Below are 23,545 nucleotides of genomic sequence, written 5' to 3' on the forward strand. Positions count from 1 at the left end.
AAATGCCCTTTCTTCCCCGACTGAAAGGTTGTTTTGTCTCTTGAGTTGAAAACTGTTAAGTTCTGCCTTCTTCCCTTTTCATCACCTGGTTTCTCTTTTTGAATCCCTCTTTTGTTCTCAGTGATCCCACCCCCAGACATCCACATTGACAGCTATGGTGAAAATTCTCTAAGCTTTACCCTGTCCGTGGACACTGACATCAAGGTAACGTGGAAATTTCAAACCAGCGGTTGGGCGGTTTGAAATGGGGCTTTACTTTGCATGGGAACCGATACGGCAGAGGACGGGAAGATTAAGAAAAATGAATGACTTGACCCAGCAAAGCTAAAATACCACACCTAGGTTGGTTCCTCCCCTGACGAAGAACAACTCGAGTCTTCACGTGTAATGATTTTGCCTCAGCCTGGTGCCTTTTTTTTTTTTTTTTTTACCGTATAATGAAATGATTCACAGTTACAGTGCAAATAAAGAGTTGGTGTTAACAGAACATGTATGCCCTGTAATTTTCCGCTTTATTGGATTTCCTGGTGCCGAGCGCTAATGCAGAGGTTCCCAAGAGTGAGTGTTAGGAGAGAGTCAAATACCTCGGAAGCATATCCACTTAGATCCACCTAATATTCTCCCCTTCTAGCACCTTCCTCCCCTCCGCTTGGTCCATCTGCTTGACCAACTTCACCATAATTATGTGTGTCCCTTTGGTTTCTCAAGTTGCCACACACCTTTCATGGGGTTCTTTCTTGTCTGTCTCCCCTCACATCCCTCCCTGTCTGTGAAGCTGTGGTGGGGGCAACAGCCTGTGCCACTGACGGAACTACAGTCTGGTGTCATGCCTTTGGCTTCAGAGACAGCTGATGCCAGAAATGACCTTGTGTAGACCTTGTCTCTATAGTCTTTGCTCTTGAAAACGTTTTAATTTGGTGCATTGGCCAATATTTTTAAAGACCTTCACATTAAATCCTTCTGTGAGCTCAGGACTTGGAAAAGGTAGTCTTTCCTGACCCATGGATGTGTTTGCTCCCATTAGACAAAAGAGATCTAAGCAAGCCCCCTTTGTATGGACCTCTCGGCCTTGACTGCAAGGACCACCTGAGCTAAGACTGATCCTTAGTTACCGTAATCTAATTACCTTTTCAATTTTTAGCCTTTCTGCCTTTTTTTCTTGGCTGTGCCACGTGGCTTATAGGATCTTAGTTCCCTGACCAGGGATTGAACCCGGGCCCTCGGCAGTGAGAGCTTAGAGTCCTAACCAGTGAACCGCCAGGGAATTCCCTTCTTTCTGCCTTTTTAAATTGGTTCTTGTCCTTTTATTATTTATTAAGTTTTTTGTGTCATTGAATCTATATGTTGTATTATAAATGGTCTCACATTTGTTTTTAGAAGTAGGAGGGAGTATAAGTAGTCAATGATAGCACAAATGGAACTGGTTTAAGAATCCAAAGGACTAGCCCGTCCATTGTAAGAAGGGAGATAGATACCCGAGGAACAACAGAAAAGATCTTCCTTTAGTGTCTGGTGAGCTCTGTGAGTGTGGACTGTTCCTGTAACATGGCTCTTGCTCCTTGGCAGGTGAATGGCTATGTGGTGAACCTCTTCTGGGCGTTCGACACCCACAGACAGGAGAAGAGAACGATGAACTTCCGAGGAAGCATATTGTCACACAAAGGTAGCGCCCTGGAGCTGGTCGGTGTGTAAGGAGGAAGGCTAGACCGATGCTTTCCTGGAAGTAGAGCTTGTGTGGGGCGCCGGGACAGGTGGGGGGTCTTCTCTGCAGCCGTTCTGAGTGGGCAGGTGTTCTCCATTGAGGATGCTGTCAGTGACTCCTGAGTCCAGGTGAGGGATCCATTGGGTGGTTCCCCAAATCCCCTTCTAACCTGTTGTCTCTTCATGGAAGTTGGAGGCTTAAAAAGGAGGAAACACTGGAAGGAAGCCAGGTTAACCTTCTACAGATGCTTTTTGCCTCCCAAAAGAGAGAGTTCCTGGGTTTAGTTACCTGTCTCTCTTTTTACTGCCCTGGTTTGCTCCTTCTTTGCTGATACAAGGTAGCGCAGGGCCTGCTGCATAATTGGCGTTCAGTAAACATTTGTTGAACGAGTGGACCAACAGACTGAGCAAAGGAAGCAAGGAGACGAGGAAGGGAGAGGGTCCAGTTCCTCTTGTATCTGTACAGATAGTGAGTCTCAATTAAAATCCTCATATCTGAAGATGGACTAAAGGAAGGATTTTCATTTATTTCTAAGACAAAACCTTCATTGGCCAAGGCTGCTTGTGAATGTTGAAGAGGACATGGGAGCTTCTACTCTTCCCTTATACTCTGTTTGCAAAGTACTTTCAATCCTAGCAGGCGTTCTGTTATACACAGTATATTTTTTTGGCGGGAGGGAACCAAAAGCTGCCTAAGGAGGCTGTGCAGGAGTATAGCTAATATTGAGCACTGACTGTATACAGGCATTTACCCAGGCACTCTGTGTGTGGTGTTTTACAGAACACCTCCAGAATAGTGTGGTGGGATCTACTCATTTTATGGACGAGAAAACAAGGTTCAGGGACTGAGTGATTCCCTCAGAAGGTGGCAGAGCCACGACGGGAATCCACGCCTCTCTAATTCCAAAGGCTGTGGTCTCATCGCCTCAACATTACACCAATAGAAATTGGCAGAGTCGGGAGCAAAAGTCTTACCAGGCTTTGCCTGAAACACACGAAGGGCTTGCTCCATGCCAGGCATCAATGCCGACCACTTTAGAGGAATTTTCTTTTTTTGTTCCCTGCAACAGCCAGCTGGTATAAGTGCTGTCACTTTCCTCCATCTTACCAACAAGGAAATGAACTTGGAGAGTTTGAATACTTCATTCTTGCTTGTACAAGTACGAAGGGTAGAGTTGGGCCTTGAACCCAAGTCCTTCCGATTCCAAAGACTGTCCTCTTAGCACACCCTCCTTTTTGTTCACTGCTCTCTTAGTTTTTAATAACATTTCCCCTAATTAGAAAGGGGGCACATGTTTATTACAGAAAATTTAGAAAACAAAAAAGGTACAATCAAATTTTTAATTTCCTATCATTTCACTTCCCAGGGAAACCACTTTTACATTTTGGGTGGTTCTAAGTTAATACTTTTCCTCCTCATTGATTTCTTTGTATCTTCTTAAATAAAATTTGAATAATACTGTATGGAATTTTATATCCTGCCTTTTTCACTGAATGTAAATAACAGAATTTTCTAGTTTCATTATATATTCTTGGAAACAGCCTTTAGTGGCCGCGTAATAGTTCATGGAATGCACGTGAAGCTCATGGAGGCACATTATTTAACTATTGCCTTGTTGCCAGGCAGTCAGATGATTATACTTTTTTCTGCCATAACAAATGCTGTGACAGACATCCTGGCTGCACAAATTTTGGGATCCCTCTCATTTAACTGCACTGAAGGTTATGAAGGATGTCAAGACTCACAAGGCCAAATGGCTCTCCAGGAGGGTCGTACCAATTTATATCCCCAGATAGGCAGCTTTAAAAGGGATTTTCCCATGCCCATGCAGTGTGTTGCTTGCAGTAGTCATTAATAAATCACGCTGAGTGAATCTGTAAAGTAATAAAAATTCTCCAGCATGTGGGGCGCACTGAAATGGAGAGATGACATTAAAAAAAATAGGGTGTGCATATAAAGATATGTATTCCTGACTGCTGCCCCCAGCCCTTTGTCCCTGTTTCCCCAGTGGGCAACCTGACAGCTCATACAACCTACGAGATTTCTGCCTGGGCCAAGACTGACTTGGGGGACAGTCCTCTGGCATTTGAGCATGTCACGACCAGAGGAGTCCGCCCACCCGCCCCGAGCCTCAAAGCCAAGGCCGTCAATCAGACGGCGGTGGAATGCACCTGGACCGGCCCCAGGAATGTGGTAAGTCAGCCAGGATGACCCTTGCAGAGCACGGATGGACTGTCGCCTGGCACTAGGCCACAAGACACCCCCAGGGCTTCCCTCTCTGTTGCTGTTGTTTTTCTTCTCACCCCAAACACAAGCTACCCTTGTAGTCAGTTCTGGATTACCTTCTAGAGGCGCCTGACATCCTGCCTCAGCCTCCCTTTCTGCATCCTGGCCTGGCATCCAAGACAAAGAGCCCCCTGCTGTTTGCTGAATAGACCTAGTTTGAGGAGGGGGCACATTCCCCAGCTGGGAGTCTCACCTAGGGATGGGTGAGAAGTCGCCTGCAGGACAATGAGTATGCACCTGAGGACCGTGCCTCAGGCTCCTCGAGCCCCTCCTCACCTACGGGATCCCCCGCCCACAGGTTGCTTTCTCTGTCCCCCCAAACATGCCCCACCCCAGTTCATTCCAGGATGCTGGCTCTACTTGTATATAGGCCTTTTGTTTTCATGTATGCATTTTGACTCACTGGAATTAGATCTGCGCTTTTTTTTTTTTCTTTCGCGGTACGCGGGCCTCTCACTGTTGTGGCCTCTCCCGTTGCGGAGCACAGGCTCCGGACGCGCAGGCTCAGCGGCCACGGCTCACGGGTCCAGCCGCTCCGCGGCATGTGGGATCTTCCCGGACCGGGGCACGAACCCGTGTCCCCTGCATCGGCAGGTGGACTCTCAACCACTGCGCCACCAGGGAAGCCCTGCGCTTCTTTTTGAGCCTGGTTTTGATTTCCCGCCTTCCACAGTGTGCACCCTCCTTTGCTTTCAGGTGCACTTTCGCAAGCCTCTTATCATGCCCCTCCTGCCGCTGCACCAGGGCGTCTGCTCTCTCTTCCCTGGAATCCTTCCTGCTCCTGCTGCTGTGTAGTCAAATCCTAGCTCTTCTACTGGATCTCTTTCCCTTACCAACTCCTAAATCTTTAGAGTTGACGCCACACAGCATAATGTTTCATTAGATACTGCATATCCGATTTGATATCTTCTGTCCACTGTCATCTCCCTGAGTAGTTTGTAAGTTCTTGAAGGGAAGGATTGTTTTCTGGGTTTTCCAAATGGAAAAGCATATGGAACTAAATCTGTAATTGAGCCTTAGTGAATCCTCAGTGGCTGGTGAGGAGGAATTGGCATGAGTCTTGTTTTCTGAGGGCATCCCCAGTGTGCATCGGGGGCAGGACTGGTTCGTGGGGAAAGAACCAAGGTTTGCAAGTAATTAATTGTCTGTGAGATCAGCCGTGAAGGAGGAGGGAGAGGTAGGAGTTAACTGAGCACCCACTGTGTGCCAGGCACGATGCCCACCCTTCATCCGTGGTCTCGCACTTAGTCCTCTCATCAGCTCTGTGGGGTAAATGTTCCTTCTCTACCAGTGAGGAGACCATGGCTCAGAGGGGGTGAAGTAACTGGCCAAAGTCGAGGGTTAGTAAGCAACAGGCTGAGTTAGAGCTCAGGTCCAGCTAATTTAACAGCCTGGGCTCTTCTGTTGCTCCAGAACCTGACTCTGGGGCAGGGACAGAGATGAGAATGCCCAGAGCCCCCCCCGGTCTCCATTTTACCTGGAAGTAGACCGTTATCACAGAGGGGCCTTTATCTCTGTTTAAGTACCCAACTCAGAGCCTGCCCACCTGTCACCCCCAGCTGTCTGCACAGAGTGGGGCATCGTGTACAGAACACTGGCCCGTGACTTGTTTTTAGTGTCTCACCACACGTGAACTTGGAGAAGGAGCCTAGCCCGGCCTCCTCCTGGCTGAGAGACCCCTTACACTCATGGTAGCCTTCCGAGGGTCAGGGGCTGGTGGAGTCCTCTGGACGAAGCTCTCAGCTTCCGCCCGTCTTCCTCTCACTGCGGACGCTGGGGTCTCACTCAGGGCTGCCGTCAGCACCGCAAGAGCTGCCCCCATCACTGTCTGCGTGGGGCCTTCTTACACCCTGGCTCCATGGCTCCAGGGACCCCTTTCCTGGCTCCTGGTTGAAGCCTCCACCCCATGGTGGCCACGGGCCTGTTCTCTCTGGGGGTCAGGCCTGCCTGCGCCCTGGGTCCCCCTCTGCCATCCCATCTGAGCTCTCTCCTTCCCCTGTTCCTGTTCCATTCCCGTTTGCTCATCTGAGACATACAAGTCCTTTTGCATGTCCCTGATGGGCTCCCTTCATCCCCACAGCTTCTCCAAACTTGTACGGTTTTCAAGTCCCCTTTCTTACCTGCTCATATGCTCTTGGAGAAAATGCCCTTTGTTTCTACCTTACAAAGGAAGCTTCCTCATGCTTCCCCCATTAGAAACATGCTCTCAGCTTCCACTTTCCCCTCTATGAGGCCATCAGACTCCCACCTCCTGCTTTAAACTCCACGTGTACCAATTAGGGTTAAGAATGGGTGCATAGAACAGGAATGGAGAGTAACTGTGGCTTTCAACAGTTTATTTCCCTCCTAATTACAAGTCGGTCAGAGTTTGGAGTTCAGCCGTCTGGGAGCTCTACAGCCGCAGCACAGTTTGATCTGGGCCCCAGGCCCTGCCACCTCCAGCCTGTGGCATCACCTTGCAGTCCAGAGGGCCTCCTGGACCACATCACCCTGCATATTCCAGGCAGCGGGAGGGCAGAAGAAGGGCACCGCTCCCTGCATTTCAATGTGTCCTCACCGAGGTCCTGCCTGGAACATCTGCTGACATCTTGTTGACCAGCCCTGTCACGTGGCCTCTGCCGCTTGGAGGGAGGTGTGGGTGTAGGCATGTTTCCAGGTAGCAGTTCTCACTAAGAACCAGGATTCTGCTGAGGGACGAGGGGAGCATGGGAATGTCCTAGGCAGCCAGCAGTGCCCGCCCTCCCTCCCCATGCCCCCTCCACGAGCTTGCACACTTGCTATCCCCTTCGCACCTTGGTCAACCCCTCTTTTCCCCAGTTTATTATGCAGTCTTCTAGTATAGCATCTAACCTTCCACATTTGCATCTTGTTATTGATAATTCTGTATTTCCTCTCTGCCTGGCTCTCCTCAAAAAAGCAAGCTCTGAGGAGAGTCTGCACCGTATTTATCTTTGTAGGTGGGAAGCCACTGCCTGGCCCAGGGTGCCTTCTCTGTAAATGCTGATGAAATAGATGTTGAATGAAGAATTCTTTGTGAGCTCATTTGAAGTGGTTCCCCGGGTCTTAAATTAGGGCTTTCATGAGAGTGAGGTCACCGGCCACTGAACTGGTGTCCTTTTCTGTTCTCTCCTTTTACCAGGTTTACGGCATCTTCTATGCCACATCCTTTCTTGACCTGTATCGCAACCCCAAGAGCTTGACTACATCACAGCACAACAAAACAGTCCTTGTCAGTGGGGATGAGCAGTATTTGTTTCTGGTAAGTTTCCTGCGCCAGGAGTACAGAAGAATGTTTTATTTTTTGAGGATGTCTTAATTGCTGGCCTCCTGGCTCAGACCCAGGACCTGGGGAGCTGGAGATGTGGATTCCAGGATCCGTGTGCGATGCGTGTGCCCCTGTGCATGTATTTGTGAGAGAGAGAGGGGCTGTGAGAGAGACACACACGGGAGGATGGTTCTTTTTCACAAGCATCAGGTTTTTACTTGAAACGCAGAATGAACGGCCACTTAGCCAACTACAGCTCCCTTGTACAGGATTGAGAACTTGGAGAATGGGTCACAGGAATAAATAAAAGCTTTTGTCAGATTCCACTTCTAGGAATTTAGCTTATATGCTTTTACGTGTGTGCCAAGATATTTAGAGAAACATGTTTGGTATACTGTTGCTTGTGAAAACAAAAGATTTGGAACAAATGTCTATCAAGAGAAGACTGGTTAAAAGGGTTGTTGCTTATCTTTGTGATGGAGTATAGTGCAACCATCCAACACAAATACAACAAACTCCAAATGTACTGATTTGGAAAAATCTCCATGCTGTATTATTAAGTAAAAGAAGCGAAGAGCATAATAATATGTGTAATGTTTTTGCATTTGTGTAAAAAAAATTAAGAACAGTAGGCTACACATATACATGCATGCATAAGTATACACATATATAAGTACATATCTATACACACATACCCGTATATCTGGGCTTATATTTGTGTAGGACATTTCTGGAAGGAAGCACATAAGATCACTACTAGTACTATCTCTGGGAAAACGGATTAGAGATCTGGGGTAGGTGGGGAATTATTCTACATCTTTTTGTATGCGTTGAATTTTAATTGTATCCATATGTCACTATTTTGTTGAAACAGTGGTTTGGTGACAACTGCATGAGTTCGAATGGTGTTTGTTTCAGGTCCGGGTGGTGGCGCCCTACCAGGGGCCGTCCTCTGACTACGTCGTGGTGAGGATGATCCCAGATAGCAGGCTTCCTCCCCGTCACCTGCACGTGGTTCATACAGGCAAAACCTCCGCTGTCATCAAGTGGGAATCCCCATACGATTCTCCTGACCAGGACCTGGTGAGGGGACGCATGGTCTGGTTTGGGGGCGGGTGGGTCCTGTAAGGGGGCAAGAAACCTAGTCCTGGTGCTTGGAGCTCAGCAGGAGGTCTCCCCCTATTTCTGCCTGGTCAAAGATGGGGTCCTTACAGGTGCCTCTTCTTCATTGTCACATCTCCAGTATTCCTGGCTACCATACTGGTTTGTCCCTCCTTCTCTGCTTTCTCTACCTTCACTAACAAATCTAAATCTAGCCCACTGCCTGTTTTTCTAAATAAAGTTTTATTAGAACCAGGTTATACCCATTCGTTTACACATTATCTAGAGCTGCTTTTATGCTACAAACAAGAGAGTTGAGTAATTGTGGTAGAGACCATCTATTCTTCAAGGTCTAAGATATTTGTTCTCTGAACCTTTACAAAAAAGTTTGCTGGCCCGTGCCCTAAGAGAAGAGGCATTGATTCTAGAAAAAACCTCCCATTTTCCCTTGCCCAGGCTGCTCTGACCTCCATGCCCTCTGCCCTTCCTGCTGTCCCAGGGGTGGGTGGTTTTAAATGCTTGGTCACAAAGACTCCTCTGGCCTCTCAGCTTCTTCCTGTTGATTGAGTTCCCTGTGCTTACTACCTGTCCTTTTACTTTCTACCTGTCCCCATAGATATAAGAAGCAACCTGGGAGAAAGTAAATGGGGTTTTTTGTCTCTTAGAGCTGGAATTGAACACTTTCATTCATTGTTCCCCTCTGACGACATCCCGACACTATGGCAGTGGAGATAGAGAATTTGAACACTGAACTGGTTTTTTTTTTTTTTTTTTTTTGCGGTACGCGGGCCTCTCCCTGTTGTGGCCTCTCCCGTTGCGGAGCACAGGCTCCAGACGCACAGGCTCAGTTGCCATGGCTCACGGGCCCAGCCGCTCCGCGGCACGTGGGATCCTCCTGGACCGGGGCACGAACCCGCGTCCCCTGCATCGGCAGGCAGACTCTCAACCACTGCGCCATCAGGGAAGCCCTGAACTGGGGTTTTTCTTGCATGTTCCAACCTACCTGCTGCTGCCATCACAAATGTGGTTTTCCCTAGAGTTGTTGTTTTGGGGATAGGTGGGGTAGGTGGATCAAACTGACAATTCTCTGTACAAATCTGGGAGTGGATACTTGTTATAAGCTTGGGACATGACTACCCCAGAGGCTTTCCAAAGAACAGACATTGGGGCTCAAAATATTGTTGCCGGGGGTCACAACCACTGACATACTTATATTACATGGGCCACCATTGAACTACAAAGAGTAAAACAACTCCAGGTTCCTGATTACCATTAAAATGTCTTTTTCTTGTCCTAGCTATATGCAGTTGCAGTTAAAGATCTCATAAGGAAGAGTGACCGGAGCTACAAGGTGAAATCCCGCAACAGTACCGTGGAATACACCCTTAGCAAGTTGGAGCCTGGAGGGAAATACCATGTGATCGTTCAGCTGGGGAACATGAGCAAGGACTCCAGTATCAAAATTACCACAGGTGAGCCGACGAGCGATTGGCGGCCCCCCTCACACGGCAAGGCACTCCCAGTGCCGCTAGAACCCCTCTAGGCATGGGATTTCTTTTTTTCCTTTTTTATTTTTTAGTTTTTTGAAGACATAGGATTTCTGTCAGTAATTGCACAGGAAGTGCGAAGACGACCCGCAGTGTCCACGCTGGGGCAGAGCCGTGCAGGGGTCCCAGTATCTGGGCTGCAGGGTGGTGGCCAGGGCGCTGTGGGCTGGGGAGTGGCTGTCGTTTTCCATATTCTCCATCTCCTCTAGTCTCCCCTCCCCTAGCTGGTTCTGACATTTCCAAGAGAGTTAGGAAATAAAACTGAACATTGGCCACTTAAAGCCAAGCTTTGCATCTGGGCACCTGGACTGAGGTCATCGTGGTTCCTTGGGGCGACATCATGTGCAGAAATGGACGGAGACCAGTAACTGGGCAGCAGATTAAAGGGGGATTTGCTGCCAGCTCCAGGCTGGCTCAGCTGTCAGGCTCAAGTTCAGAGAGCAAGTAATAAGCTCAGTTACTCGGACAGCAGCAGGCGATATCAGGAGTGTCAGTAACGGAGGCCGGCAGTGTGAACCGTGGGCCTGGGCCATACTCGGTGGTCATTCTAGGGCTCTGTCTTCAGACCGAGCTCCCTAGGCCCTCACTGACCTCTAAGGCCTCTGGCATTTGGAGCACGAAAGTAGACTGGAACCAGAGCAGAAGTCCAGGTAAACTTTGAACATGGTTCCCTCCCACCCCATCCCTTCCTCCCCCTACCCCGTTTGTTTTTGGCCATCCTTGAGTCTAGATAATGTCCAGATATCTTGGCTAAAGGTATTATAACAACAAAAGAGATGCCAGTTAAAGAGTGTCTACCATGTGCTAGGCTGTATACTAAGCGGTAATGTGTATTATTCCTTCCTTAACCTATCCCTTCAAGATTAGCATTATTTAATCAACCTTTGACAGACAAGAAAACGGAGACTCAGATGTTGAGCTACTAACCGCATCCTACTTCACCTTTAATTTTCAGTTTCATTATCAGCACCTGATGCCTTAAAAATCATAACAGAAAATGACCATGTTCTTCTGTTTTGGAAAAGCCTAGCTTTGAAGGAAAAGCATTTTAATGAAAGCAGGGTAAGTTCCTCCCTCCTTCTCAGTGACTTTGGAAATCTAATTGAAATGCCATTTTAGAGATGAGCTCGTTAACAGCATGCTGGCATAGATAGAGTAAAAAGAAAGAATAGGGCAGGGGAGTGAACTTGAGAATTAAAGGACCATTTTCTGTAGGATTGCTAATTAGTGAAATGTTTATACTGCCCATTAAAGATGTGAATCTCTGCACTAAGCACTTTTCAATCCTGAACTCGTCATCCCCTGAAAGATAGGGAAACGGGCTGGAGTCCTCACTGTGCCTCCTGAGGCTGGACAGGGGTTCAGCATCAGAACCCAGGGCCCCCTCTTTCCCAAACAGTCTGAGGGCGGGGCTATGGCTTTAGTACTGGGGAACTGAGCTGCACTGCCAACCTGGAATCTTACCAGTTTCTTTCCAGTGAGCAGGAAGTGCTTGAAGATAGTCTTTTGACATATGAAAAACACCTTGTTTCATTTTGTTTTTAGCAGACCAATTACTGAACTCACAGCAGGAGATAGGAGGAGGAGGAGGAGAGTGGCACCTGGGAATAGATTTGCCATCCAAGGGTGGACAGATTCTCCAGTGGAGCTGGGTTGGCCCCATTGTCAGCAAAGCATGAGCTAAATAGATACACAGTAAATCAACCGTGGCTACCTCGGGGTAGAGCGTTGGCAGAGAGCCCTCCAGTTCTAAATCGTCACAGTGTAATGCCAGAAGGATCAAAATTGGAAAATTCTCACAACTGTGACATATAAATGGTTAATGTATTTAAGTGTAAAGAGAGCTTTCAAATCAATTCAAAACAGAAACACATTGACCCTTGAAAAACGCAGATTTGAATTGTGCAGGTCCACTTATATGTGGAACCTACAGTACCACACCATCTGTGGTTGGTTGAATGCAAGGATGCAGACCGAGGATACAGAGGGTCCACTCTAAGTTATTCTCGGATGTTTGACTGCTCAGAGAGTCAGGGCCCCAACCCCTACATTGTTCAGAGGTCAACTGTGTTATAATTTTGAATAAGGAACAGGTAGCAAGGTAAAAATGTTCAAGCAGCAGTGAGCAAAAGAAAATAAAGTTTCAGCTTCACTAGTAATCTAAACAGCACAGATACAGCACTTTCACATTAAATTGGCAAAAGTTTTGGGGGAGGGTAGTACCAACATGAGTCATAGCTGGGGAGAGGAGTGCTCTGGGAATATGAATGGGTTCAACCTTCTGTAAGGCACTTTGGCAGTAGGTATCAGAAACATTGAAAGTGTTACATCGTTTGATCCAGCAATTCTAGGATTTTACTCTAAGGAAACAGTGTGCGTAAAGAACTTGATTTATGACAGTAAGAAAGAGAACACACCCTAGATGCCCACTAGAAGAGGGTTGGTCAAGTCAGTTATGGGTGGCTGATGTTGGTATCATTTACATTTTTTTTCTTTATCCCCTTACGTATTTTGCAAATGTCCTACACCACATATATATTAGATAGAAAATAATAAATGCTAGTTAGTAGTCTATAAAAAAGAAGGCAGGAGTAGGACTCCAGGCAGGTGCTGTAGGGAGACCCAGTCGGGCAGCCAGTTGTCATCAGCGTGGCAGGAGCCCAGCTTCGTAAAGGTTGGGCTTGCAGTCAGTATTCCATTCCCAGTGCAGGGTTCCAGCATAAGCTTAATGTGTCCTTATTCCTTCCTCCTGACTTAGAGTTCAAAGAAGAGGCAGGTCATCAGAATGAGAACCAGGAGACTATGATTATGCAGTGGGGCCCAATATGTGGGTAGAAATAAGATGGGAGGGGTTCTGCGGTGGGGGGAGGTGCGGGTAGCTATGACACTGGAAGACTTGGAGATCAACCGGGAAGTCTGGGAGTCAATCCTGATCCCAGCCAGCATGCTGGGTTCGGGCTGTTCCAAGAGGGATTTTTCCAGCACAGGAGTCCAAGACTCTCCCCGAGCCAGTCTAAGTAGGATGCTTATTTCACACTCCCCCAGTGAACAGAGGCTGAGCTGCTGCAGTGCTGCCTAGTTCAAGGCCAGGCTTGTCTGGGGCTGAGATCAGCTTGGATGAGCTAGAAAGCCCGGAGATAGGAAGTGAGCTGCAAGCCAGCAATGGAGTTTGTATAGGCTGTTCTAAGGAGAAATGTCTTGCTTTTATTTTTTACCCCATGCCTGGAGTCCACTGCAACTTGGATTTATTATTGGTCCATCTCCTTTCAATGACCTGTTGCTATGTTGTCTGGATTCTTCGTTTCATTTAATATTCCTTGAGATAAGTGGATTGCTGACCAGAACTTTGAATTCTGTACTGGAGTATTTGTTAAGATGGCTTTTGTTAGGTCTGTGCTTTTCATTTCTGCTATGTGGCTCAGAAGTGGGTAGTTAGATGTTGGGGATGAGAATGTTCCCATTTTCTGAATCTAATATCTCAGTGCTATGTAAAAAGAACTGGTACGAAACACACACTGCTTTAGCATCTATAAATGTCTGCAATAAGGAGCTCACAGAGTTGGAACCAGTAGTAGCAGCTGTTAGATTCCTTATTTAACTTCCTGAGCAATCCCTCCTGTGTTTGTTTTCAGGGCTATGAGATACACATGTTTGATAGTGCCATGAATATCACAGCTTACCTTGGGAATACTACTGACAATTTCTTTAAAATCTCCAACCTGAAGTTGGGTCATAATTATACTTTCACTGTCCAAGCACGATGCCTTTTTGGCAGCCAGATTTGTGGGGAGCCTGCTGTCCTGCTCTATGATGAGTTGGGATCTGGTAAGTTGCTGTTGTTGCCCATTTCCATCTTCAATTCCGAGGAAATATATCAAGGATGTAGCATGGCTTGATAAACACGTGTCTTTCTAAAACGCATTTAATATATTCTTGCAGCTCAAAGGAAAATCATTTATGCATCAGTTTAATCAGATACTGATATATTTAAAAAATACTTCCTGGGCTTCCCTGGTGGCGCAGTGGTTGAGAGTCCGCCTGCCGATGCAGGGGACATGGGTTCGTGCCCCGGTCCGGGAGGATCCCACATGCCGCGGAGCGGCTGGGCCCGTGAGCCATGGCCGCTGAGCCTGCGCGTCCGGAGCCTGTGCTCGGCAACGAGAGAGGCCACAGCAGTGAGAGGCCCGCGTACCGCAAAAAAAAAAAAAAAAAATGCTTCCTGAGTGAGGCATGGTGTGAGGAGCTGGGATTATAAGGTGACCATATTCTGAATGTAAAGCAGAAGAAAGGGAGGTTTTGTTGAAAAAGGAGATTCTGCTTGGGAAGCACTAGCTTAATGAGTTTTGTTTTTATTCTGTGGAAGACTGTTCAGAGCTGCTAATATGCTAATATTCCCTAGGATTCTACAAGTCAGTAGATTATCTCATCACAGATTCCCTGATTTCTCAGCCTCTTCATCTTCACCATCAGCCTCAGATCAAAGCCTGAAGTTGACCTGGGATCTCTGTCTTCTGGACACACACAGACAGCAGTGTCGGGCCATGCTGATGGCAGGGGAGAGGAACCTTCCATTTACATGGAAATTCTGCTCAGTTTGTAATAGCTTAGCCAGGATTTCAACAAATGTTTTGCCACTGGCCTTTGTAGTTCCATGTATTCCCAGCCAAGAACTGACCAGTGCTTAAGCTCAGAATCTTATGTTAGACTTGTTATATGTTCCATCACGCTTCCCGGCGTGGCTTCTGGGGGAATCCTTTATCCTTGGCACCTCCCTAAAAGAGGGAAACCTTGCACACCACATCCCTTGGAGAACTGTCGCATGTTTGAGGTTCTGAGAAGTTTCTACAGGAAACAAACAACCAAACTCTTGTTGTCCTAGTGTTTTTTAAATAGAGTCTCCTTTTTAAGTAAAACCTATTAGCAACCTGTGAAATAGACTTTGGGGAAAACTGCTGTGAGGACATCTGCCAGATACCTTTGTAAACCAAGACTCAGCTGGGAGAATCTCTCAGGTAGACCTCTCGGGCCACCACCTGCCCCTTGATGTGCACGTCCCCTCAGAGGCGGGGTGAGGACAGGAGCTCACTCATTCCTGCCGCCTCCACCGTGCTGGCTTCCTCTTAACTGCTCCAGCCCAGAGCTTTCCCCCAATTTTCCACTTCACAGCTGGGATTAGGTTGGGACGCGTGAACTGAGATTTGGGAGAGTTTTTTCCAGTAAGTCGATAGTGCAAGAAATTAACGACGTGGCTATTGAGTTGTTAGATCAGACTCGCAGGAAATGGCTGCTCTCTGGCCCGTCTTTACGAGGACCTATTGGGATGAAGCCCTGGGCAGCTCCTGAGCTCTCTCCACAAGGCAAAGCCCTGGCCTGCATCACCTCGCCCTGCACCAGGGAACAACCTCAAGCCTGATGAAGCTCCTCATGGAGACCGAGGAAGTCCACTTTGCTTCCTTAGCTAAAACTGACGCCTGCAAGCCATGTTCCTGCCTCAGGTTCAGACTTTCCCCAGGATTTATGACATAAAAATCTACCCCTTCCAGGAAGGCTGGCTCTAACCCCACAGGGAGATGGCTTTGCCCCAGAGCCCTGTCGCTACAGCTTTGTCAGTACCTCATGATAAAGCTAATATTTGTTTAAAACAGTGGGAAGGGAGCATCACTGTTAGGTTATAGACACCCAGATGGCTTTGCAAAGAGCTTTTACAAAATGTTAAATGTATATGGAAAGATTTTCTCTCTCTCTCTCTTATTTAAGTTAAAAAACCTCATAAAACTTCATGAGCTGTTAAGTCAGTATTGCAGTAAAGGAATCTCATTTGTATCACTTAATGGAGCTTCAGGTAATTGCAGTTCAGAGTGACTTTGGTGCCAAGTAGGGGGAAATAATTGCAATCTCGTTAATTAGTGGTCTGATTTCACATCCTCTTATGTAAGGCAAGCGAGCGGTCTTAAGTAATAACGCTAATGAAATCAGTGTTGGTACCCCAACAAAGGTCTCCCTTCCAAGAGATTATCTAAATAACCAACGAGGCCGTGATTAGGAGCCTAATGTAATTACCGTATTTGCATGCACAAGGCCTGTCCTCCATCACTCATGGCAAGGAGTCGGGAAACATTCAGGCGTCACGTGCGGGAACGTGCCATACCGGGCAGGCGGCTCGGGGAGGTGTTGCGAGCTCTCGGCGTTCCGGGGTGGGTGGGGCAGTGAGGGGTTGCCCAGTCTGTTCTCCCGCCCTTACGTGGGAGGCTCACGGGTTGGCCTCTTGCCTTTGCAGGTGGCGATGCCTCAACGATCCAGGCCACCAGATCTACCGACGTTGCTGCCGTGGTGGTGCCCATCCTGTTCCTGATACTGCTGAGCCTGGGCGTCGGGTTCGCCATCCTGTACACGAAGCATCGGAGGCTGCAGAGCAGCTTCACCGCTTTTGCCAACAGCCACTACAGCTCCAGGCTGGGCTCGGCCGTCTTCTCCTCGGGGGATGACCTGGGTGAGTGCGTCAGGGCACAGGGTTCTTCTTCCCAGGGCAGACCCCACAAAGCCAGGGGCTTGCTGAGGAAACGCCCGCCTCGAGCTTATCTTTTGACGCTAGCAGAGCGCTTTACTAACCAGTGATCCTACTGCTTTGGGTTGAATCAGTTGGAGCCCTTTGCTTTGAAGTTGCTCCTAAATTAAAATACCAGTATTCTCTTAAATAGTGTGCCCGAGGCAGGGAGTTCTGTGAAAGAACAGATAGGAGCTTGCCCTTTACAGGAAGGATGGGCAGACCCTGGGCTTTGGGTATTCCCAAAGTATTGGCAAATTCTTAAGAATTTCCGACCCCTCTCATCCTTCACAGACCTGGAGGCCTGACGTCTCTGGAGATGTTAGTCTAGACAAAAACCACGCTTTCCCCATCGGCTTCCGTCCAAAGAAGCCCTTCCCATCTTACTGTTTCTCTTTCTGATGGCTAGCACAACCTCACTGGCCATTCTTCTTTTACGTATTATGGCATGGCGAAGAGAGGGAGATGTTCCTTTTATAAACGTCTGTGTGCTCAAATTCCTAAATGCTAATTGAGCAAATAGGCCACTTAATAAATGTAATCAAATAGGTGTGTTTTGGGGCCTTCGCCAAACTCGGGCTTGTCCAAACTCAGACTGCTGAATGGGAGTTTACATATTTATTTTCTTCTGTCAACCAGTTACAGTTTTGTTTATGCAGACATTTACGTGTTCCCTGCTCACTGATCATTCGTTATTGAGTCTTCTCCCTTCTCAGTTTCCTTTCTTGTTTCATCACAGGCGCTTGGACTGCCTTGCGTGAATAGGGTGGGTTCTTTAGTGGGTTCTTTGCTTCTGTTACTGGGGGCAAGAGGAATCCACCCATCACGGGGCCGTGCTGTGATCACTGAAAGCAGATCAGCACTTAGTTGCTCAGGGTGGTACCAGGGCCCACGAGGGGACAACCATGAGTCTGGCTAAATGCTTAAACCCCTCTAAGGTCCTTTTCTTCATGAACAGTGTGGGTTCAAAGGAGAAAACAGACAATGACGTTCACTGTGCTAGCATAGGGTGTGGACAACTCAAATCGGGGCACCTAAGCTACCCGTTGGACTTTGGGGTAGGGAATAAGATCCTCCCTCGTCAAAGATTTACTTTTCTTATTTGGTTAATTTCAAGTACCATGAAAATAAGCTTGGCCACCCGTTGATGGGGAACAGGTGACCCAAGAGTGTCAGAGAGAAGATGGGCTGGGTTTCAGCATCGATTCTTGTGCCTGGCTGGCTCTGCTGCTGACTTTTCCAGCTGGGGCTTGTGCTGTAGGGATGGAGGGTCAGTGGTGGGGTGTGGGGTTGGGCGGAAGTGCCCCGGAACTCACCAAGGACTGACTGTCTTGCCTTTAGGGGAGGACGATGAAGATGCTCCGATGATAACTGGATTTTCCGACGACGTCCCCATGGTGATAGCCTAAAAGAGCTTTCCTCACTAGAAACCAAATGGTGTAAATATTTTATTTGATAAAGATAGTTGATGGTTTATTTTAAAAGATGCACTTTGAGTTGCAATATGTTATTTTTATATGGGCCAAAAAAAACCAACAAAAAAAAACAAAAAAAAGGAGGAAAGAAAGGAATGAATAAACTTTGTCGTAATCAACTGTGAACTTCAAACCAGGTTGATTTTAGTAACCAAATTGCTTTGATTTGATATTAGTGTAGTCTTACAGGGCTGTGCTTACTGGGCATGCTTTTTAAGTCTGTGAGATAATTTTGGTTCAGTAAATTGGCCATTCTTTTTATTTTTCTAAGACACAGAAATGTATTTAATAAAAACTTCGAGAGTGACGGGTAGAATCCCTCCTCCTCGAAAGTATGCTCAAATTAAAATGTTTTTTTGCATTTAGTTTCTATGAAAGTGTTTGGGCGTATGACGGGGGAAGGTTCTTTTGTGTTATTTTGTTAATTTATTGGAACTCTGTATAGGGCAAGGCTTTAGTGGTCATCTGACACCACACATGTTATGAGCCCCTCGCCTATAGGGTTGAGGCGTGGGGAACAGAAGCAGTTTTGTTTCCATTCCAGAAACAATCCATTTTTATTCACTCGTGTGTCACACGACGGTGTTTGACAGAAGAGCATATTGAATCATTGCTCCATTTCAGTTAAACAGAGATGCAGCTTGGGAAGCCCTGCAAGCAACAGCTTCCTCTCTCATATAAATGGATAGATTCTTACTGTACACACCTCTGTACAAGATGTAGCTTTGAAAGCTACAAAATGATAACACTGCTTTATTATACACTGGTGTCATTGTCATTGCAAAACATTGCTCTGGTTGTGGGAGAGAGTTCTAGATTTGTGCCATGATAGCTACACTGGCAGATATAGTACCTAATTTTTCCTCTTGGGATTTTTTGTTTCGTTTTGTTTTTACTTACCGCTGAAGAATGTCAAATGTAAAGTTTTGTATTTGTGTTGAGTTGGCCGCTTACTGTCCTTAAAAATCCGTACTGATATATGCAGTCATTTTGAATTGGGTCAGTGCCTTCTCTTTTCTTCTCTTCTACCACCTGCCTCACCTGTACCCCTGCCCAGTTTAAAGAGAAAATGCTCTTCACTCTTACGGAGAGACAGGAGATGTGTGAATTTGAGACCATTCGATCCAGTTCATGGTAGTGGCAACGCTAGAGTTGATATGCTCTGTAAAATAAGCTGGGCTGTATCCTTCTGCCTTTCAATGCCTCCCCTGTATTCAAACCGTGGCCACTTGGCAGGTGTGTGAAATCCACTGGGGACTGGTGCCCACTCTTGAGACCTAGTGTTGTTAGCAGCAGTGTCTAGCATTGTTGTGACGCCTATCGTATGCACCTCACTGCAGAACTTCTTCCTGAACGAGAAGCAGTGAGCTCTAGGGATATTCCAGAGTCATGCTTCTGCACATGTGTCCCTCACCTGCAAGCTTTGTCAAAACCCCGTCTCCTCTTAGATGCAATGCATCACCTTCTCACAAGTATTTGCTTCCTTTTAACCAGAAGTATCATTCTTCGCTGATAACATAGTTTTGTTCTACCTGGGGAGTGTTTGGGAAACAAAGAGCCAATTAAAGTTTTTTTAGTTAAAACATTTTATTTGTGTATATATATATTCTGCTTGAGGAGTATTTTCAATTGTAGACGTTTAGTATGTCGTGAGTGGTGGTAAATGACAAGCCTTCTTCCAGCATGTTTTTCTTCTATCTCTTTCCTGTGTTATGTTTTTAAAGACTGGAATTTCTTTGGCTTTATCTTGTCTTACCGTGGAGTTTCATTCAAAACTCCGAGCCCTACCACCTCCCCTTTTTATAAATAAGCACTTTAAATAACTGAAAGATGAATGATCTGGTGGGAGGCAAGTCATTTAATCGAACCACTAGAAAGTCTATTTTCTTCTTTTCTTTTTCTGCCAACTTTTTGGTGGCATTTGTGAAAGCTGATATCAAAGGCTCTGAGACTTTATATTCAGTTTTTCCATAGGCAAAAGCCTTTCTACAGAGCACACGTCTCCAGTTGGCAACTTGAGATATTTCTGAGCTTCCGAGTCTTATTCCCAGTGCCTGCCAATGCTTAGTGCGCTGTACTGTATAGACTGGCCATCACCCCTCTCCTTGGAAAATGCTACTGGGCTGTTGGAGAAAAAGCAGCCTTTTAGGGCTAGAGTATTTTATATAAACAGAAGAGCTAAGTTCCCGAAGACTAAGCTAGATAGATGGAGCTATGTGGAAATTGTCTATTTTTATGAACTTTTGAAGCACGCACTCTCACCTCCCTCTGCATGGCTTTGTGAGGTTTGATGTATATACGCCGTCTGCAAGAGTCCCAAGGTGGGAGTGACAAGAGCAAATGAGAACAGAAAACTCCGTGGAGACTTTGAAGGTGACCAGATAATTGTCTTCACTGTGACCAGTTGGAGCCTTTGAAGAAGGGGCTTTTGTACCTCATTGGAGATCCTACCTCCAGAGTTCACACTGTATAGGGAAAGGGCTTTATTTTCTTCCAGGATGCATTAGAATTTCAGAAGCCCACATTCATGTGGTCGGCGGACCATGAGTGGACCACTACAGTTTGGCGGGTGGGGGATTGTGTATAAATCTCCTCTGGAAGTTGGTTTTGCCCCTTGATGGATTGAATGGCCCTCAAGCCTTACGAGATGTGCGTCCGTGTGGATAAAATAACAGAGAATAGAGTTCTGCAGAGGAATCCAGGGAGAGGCCATGCCTATGCAGACCCTTTTCCAGACAGGTGGGACGCTCCCGTGACTGCTGGCTGGCCCTGGCAAGCTGGGTAAATAGTTACGAAGCTGGGTAACTGGTTGAAACTTCTGACTTTGGGAAGAGGGGTTCCTGGGGTTCCATCTCTGGTAGTTTCACTGGGGATATTTGTGGGGGACAGATGTACGACACACAGCTACATGTTCTCTCTGCCCAACACGTGTGACCCACTAGATGCAGCTCTCCAACAATTTAAGGAACTTCTCAGACCAGTGGACATTTTTGGGCAGGGGGACTGGACAGTCCTGCCTTCAAATATTCGCCTAGTGGTAACTCTCCATCTAGTGAGGTCATGTTCTCGGTACTTCCTTAAGGGCAGAAACCCCATCCGGTCGGGTTTGGTTGGTCGCTTTCCCACTAAGAATGTCACAGTGAATCCCTGAGACGTTTCTCTTCCTTGCGGAGAATTGGGGGTCCCTCAAAGAAAGGATCCAGGGAAGTCAGCAAACCCCATACCACTTCCATATTGATTTTAGGGATTGACTCCAAAATGCTGTGCAGAATCTTCACTCGTGTTGATATTGTATCTTGACGTTCCTATTGCATTATTTTTCTTAAAGGAAGCGTGTGCTGCCTTTCAGGTACAATTTTTATGTAATAAAAGCCAGTGCATTACGTTTATATAGACCACTTTCTATGCAAGACCGAGGTATGGAGCTGATAGCGAGAGATTATGTGTGCTGTTGGGTACACAGATGGCAAGCATGTTTTCGGAAGGGGTACCCCCAGCAAACGTGGGTTGAGGGAGGATGGGTCGTGTATATGTTTCTGCCCACTAATTTTGAGCAGCCATATTTGGAATTAAATCATCGGAGCCAAGTAACCCAAGAACGGTATTAGTTTCATGTGTAATAGCTCAAATGGGACAAGTACGAATGCTGGAATGGAGCATTATTCTCTGATATTCCATGTCATTTCTCAATGAAAGGCTCTTGTTGTGAATTATTAGAACCTACAGGCAAAAATCAAAAGTATTTGCAGCAAAATAAAGGCCTACTCTGCTCTTAAAGTGAAACACTGTATCCTTGCTTCTCTCCACAGTGAAGTTAGGTATTTATCGTTTCAGTTGCCTCGATAAGTTTCCGAACCTCTGGTTTATGCTGAAGATTTTACTATATTGTCTCACAGTTTTAAATCATTTTTGTCTCCATGTCAACTTTTTTCACTGAATAAAAATTTAACTGGGTCAAGAAAACACCTCTTTGAATATCCACTCTCTATGCGTGTCTCGAGCTGTTCTTTGGAGTGCAATAAAGATGGTTCATACAGTCTCGGAACACCATTTGACTTGTCTGTTTTAAAGGCATGTTTATTTCATCGAGAAGAGAACACTAAGACCTGGAATAATTTTGTTATTAACAGGCTGGTCTCAGATGGTGGATCACGATGTCTACTCGTGTTGGCTGAGGAGAAGGGAGACATGGTGGCTGTTTTGAAGTAAATAAAATCATTCTGCCAGGACGACAACTAAGTGGCTCCCTTAAAGCTGTAACTACCTTTGCTAAGAGACAGTTTGCTAAGAAGGCAATTTTCAAATCTGAGAGAAGAAAGCACAGCGGTATGATGAGGCTTCTGGAGGTGATGAAGTCTATGAGGGTTGCCACACCTGCCTCTGATCGGTGATGAAAGGCAGGTGGACCGACAAAGTCAGGACTGGAGAGTACGGAACAGGTGGGAGAGGGTGCTTTGGTGTGACATCTTCCGGGATGTTGCTTTTGTTTAACTATTGAGCCAGAATCAATCTCTTAAGTTTTATCATCCCATTTGGTAGATGAGGAAAAAGGCTCAGAGAAGTTAAGTAATTTGCTTAAGGGAAACCAGAAAGTAAATGGCAAAACCAGCCTTCAATAGAACAGTGCCCTGTTCTGTATCACTGTGCCACCCTGCCTCCTGTCACCATTCAGTGTCAGAGTGAACACCCTCAATCCAGTGCCTTGCGCCCAGAAGAATCCCAAGGGGATACCTACCATCCGGTTATGGCCTAGCCCTTAGGTTCCAGGCTTAGATAGAGGGTTTTGTCGACATACGATAGAGAGTCATCTCTCGATGGCAAACGCACCTTAACCAAGCTCCCGAGACTGATATGCAGCAAGATGACACCCATTTATTAATTCACCTCAGGAAATCGCCCTGTCTCTTAGCAGGTTAATGTGGCCAGTACATTCTCCCCGTGTCAGGAGCTCTACCTAAGAAGCCAGTTAGACGAGAAGGTTGCTTGTTGAGCTAGGGGTCTGGGCGTGAATAGTGGTCGCCCAATAAATACTGAACGGATAACGAATGCTGGACGTTCCGCTAGAAGAAGAATCTACTCCATACAAACTTAGTATTTGAAACCTTCAGGATATAGATACTCCCTGTATCCATTTCTATTTAAGAAGGCCTTGCCAGTGGGATCTTAATCCTTGAAGTCCCTTTGCCAGTTTCCCCTGGACAGGGCTTGGGCACTGCCCGTGTCTGGCACCCTGAGTCATCTTTTTGTTTTGTGGTTGAGTTCACTGCCCCCGACACGAAAACATTCTGTAGCTGATGTTAACACTGCCTTCAGACTGGGCTATAATAATATCTTCCTGGCTCGAGAGCCGTGTTTCTGTAAGATTATTCTGCCTATTATGTGTTGATTTTAAAGTTTAACCCTGGGAGGATACTGTTGTTCAGTCCTCGGGGTGACAGTGTAGCCCTCAAACTCTGCCTACATGTGTCAGCTGTGAGTCTCTGGTTCCCTAGGCCACAGTAAATTAAAAATGGAAAAAGATGATTAAGGCAGAAGCCCTGACAACAACAGATGAAAAGCTATCAGAAAATATAGACTGTCAGAAACCTCTGTCAGAGATAAAGGAATTCAACAGTTTGTTGGGGC

General features: G+C 46.6%; 1 protein-coding gene across 3 annotated transcripts in view; it reads left to right on the plus strand.

Moving 5' to 3' along the window:
* SORL1 (sortilin related receptor 1) overlaps positions 1 to 21,971 on the plus strand; it is a 258,666-nt gene extending 236,695 nt beyond the window's left edge. For all 3 annotated transcript variants that reach the window (XM_067751357.1, XM_067751356.1, XM_067751358.1), the window contains 10 exons: positions 122 to 204; positions 1,567 to 1,663; positions 3,711 to 3,895; positions 7,128 to 7,247; positions 8,172 to 8,336; positions 9,652 to 9,826; positions 10,857 to 10,963; positions 13,534 to 13,726; positions 16,179 to 16,391; positions 17,787 to 21,971. In XM_067751357.1, the coding sequence (XP_067607458.1) occupies positions 122 to 204; positions 1,567 to 1,663; positions 3,711 to 3,895; positions 7,128 to 7,247; positions 8,172 to 8,336; positions 9,652 to 9,826; positions 10,857 to 10,963; positions 13,534 to 13,726; positions 16,179 to 16,391; positions 17,787 to 17,854 (1,406 nt within the window). In that variant the 3' untranslated portion in view covers positions 17,855 to 21,971. The remainder of the gene's footprint in view (positions 1 to 121; positions 205 to 1,566; positions 1,664 to 3,710; positions 3,896 to 7,127; positions 7,248 to 8,171; positions 8,337 to 9,651; positions 9,827 to 10,856; positions 10,964 to 13,533; positions 13,727 to 16,178; positions 16,392 to 17,786) is intronic.
* The last annotated feature ends 1,574 nt before the right edge of the window (positions 21,972 to 23,545 follow it).

This window comes from Pseudorca crassidens, chromosome 9 (assembly GCF_039906515.1).
Source record: "Pseudorca crassidens isolate mPseCra1 chromosome 9, mPseCra1.hap1, whole genome shotgun sequence".
Lineage (NCBI taxonomy): Eukaryota > Metazoa > Chordata > Mammalia > Artiodactyla > Delphinidae > Pseudorca > Pseudorca crassidens.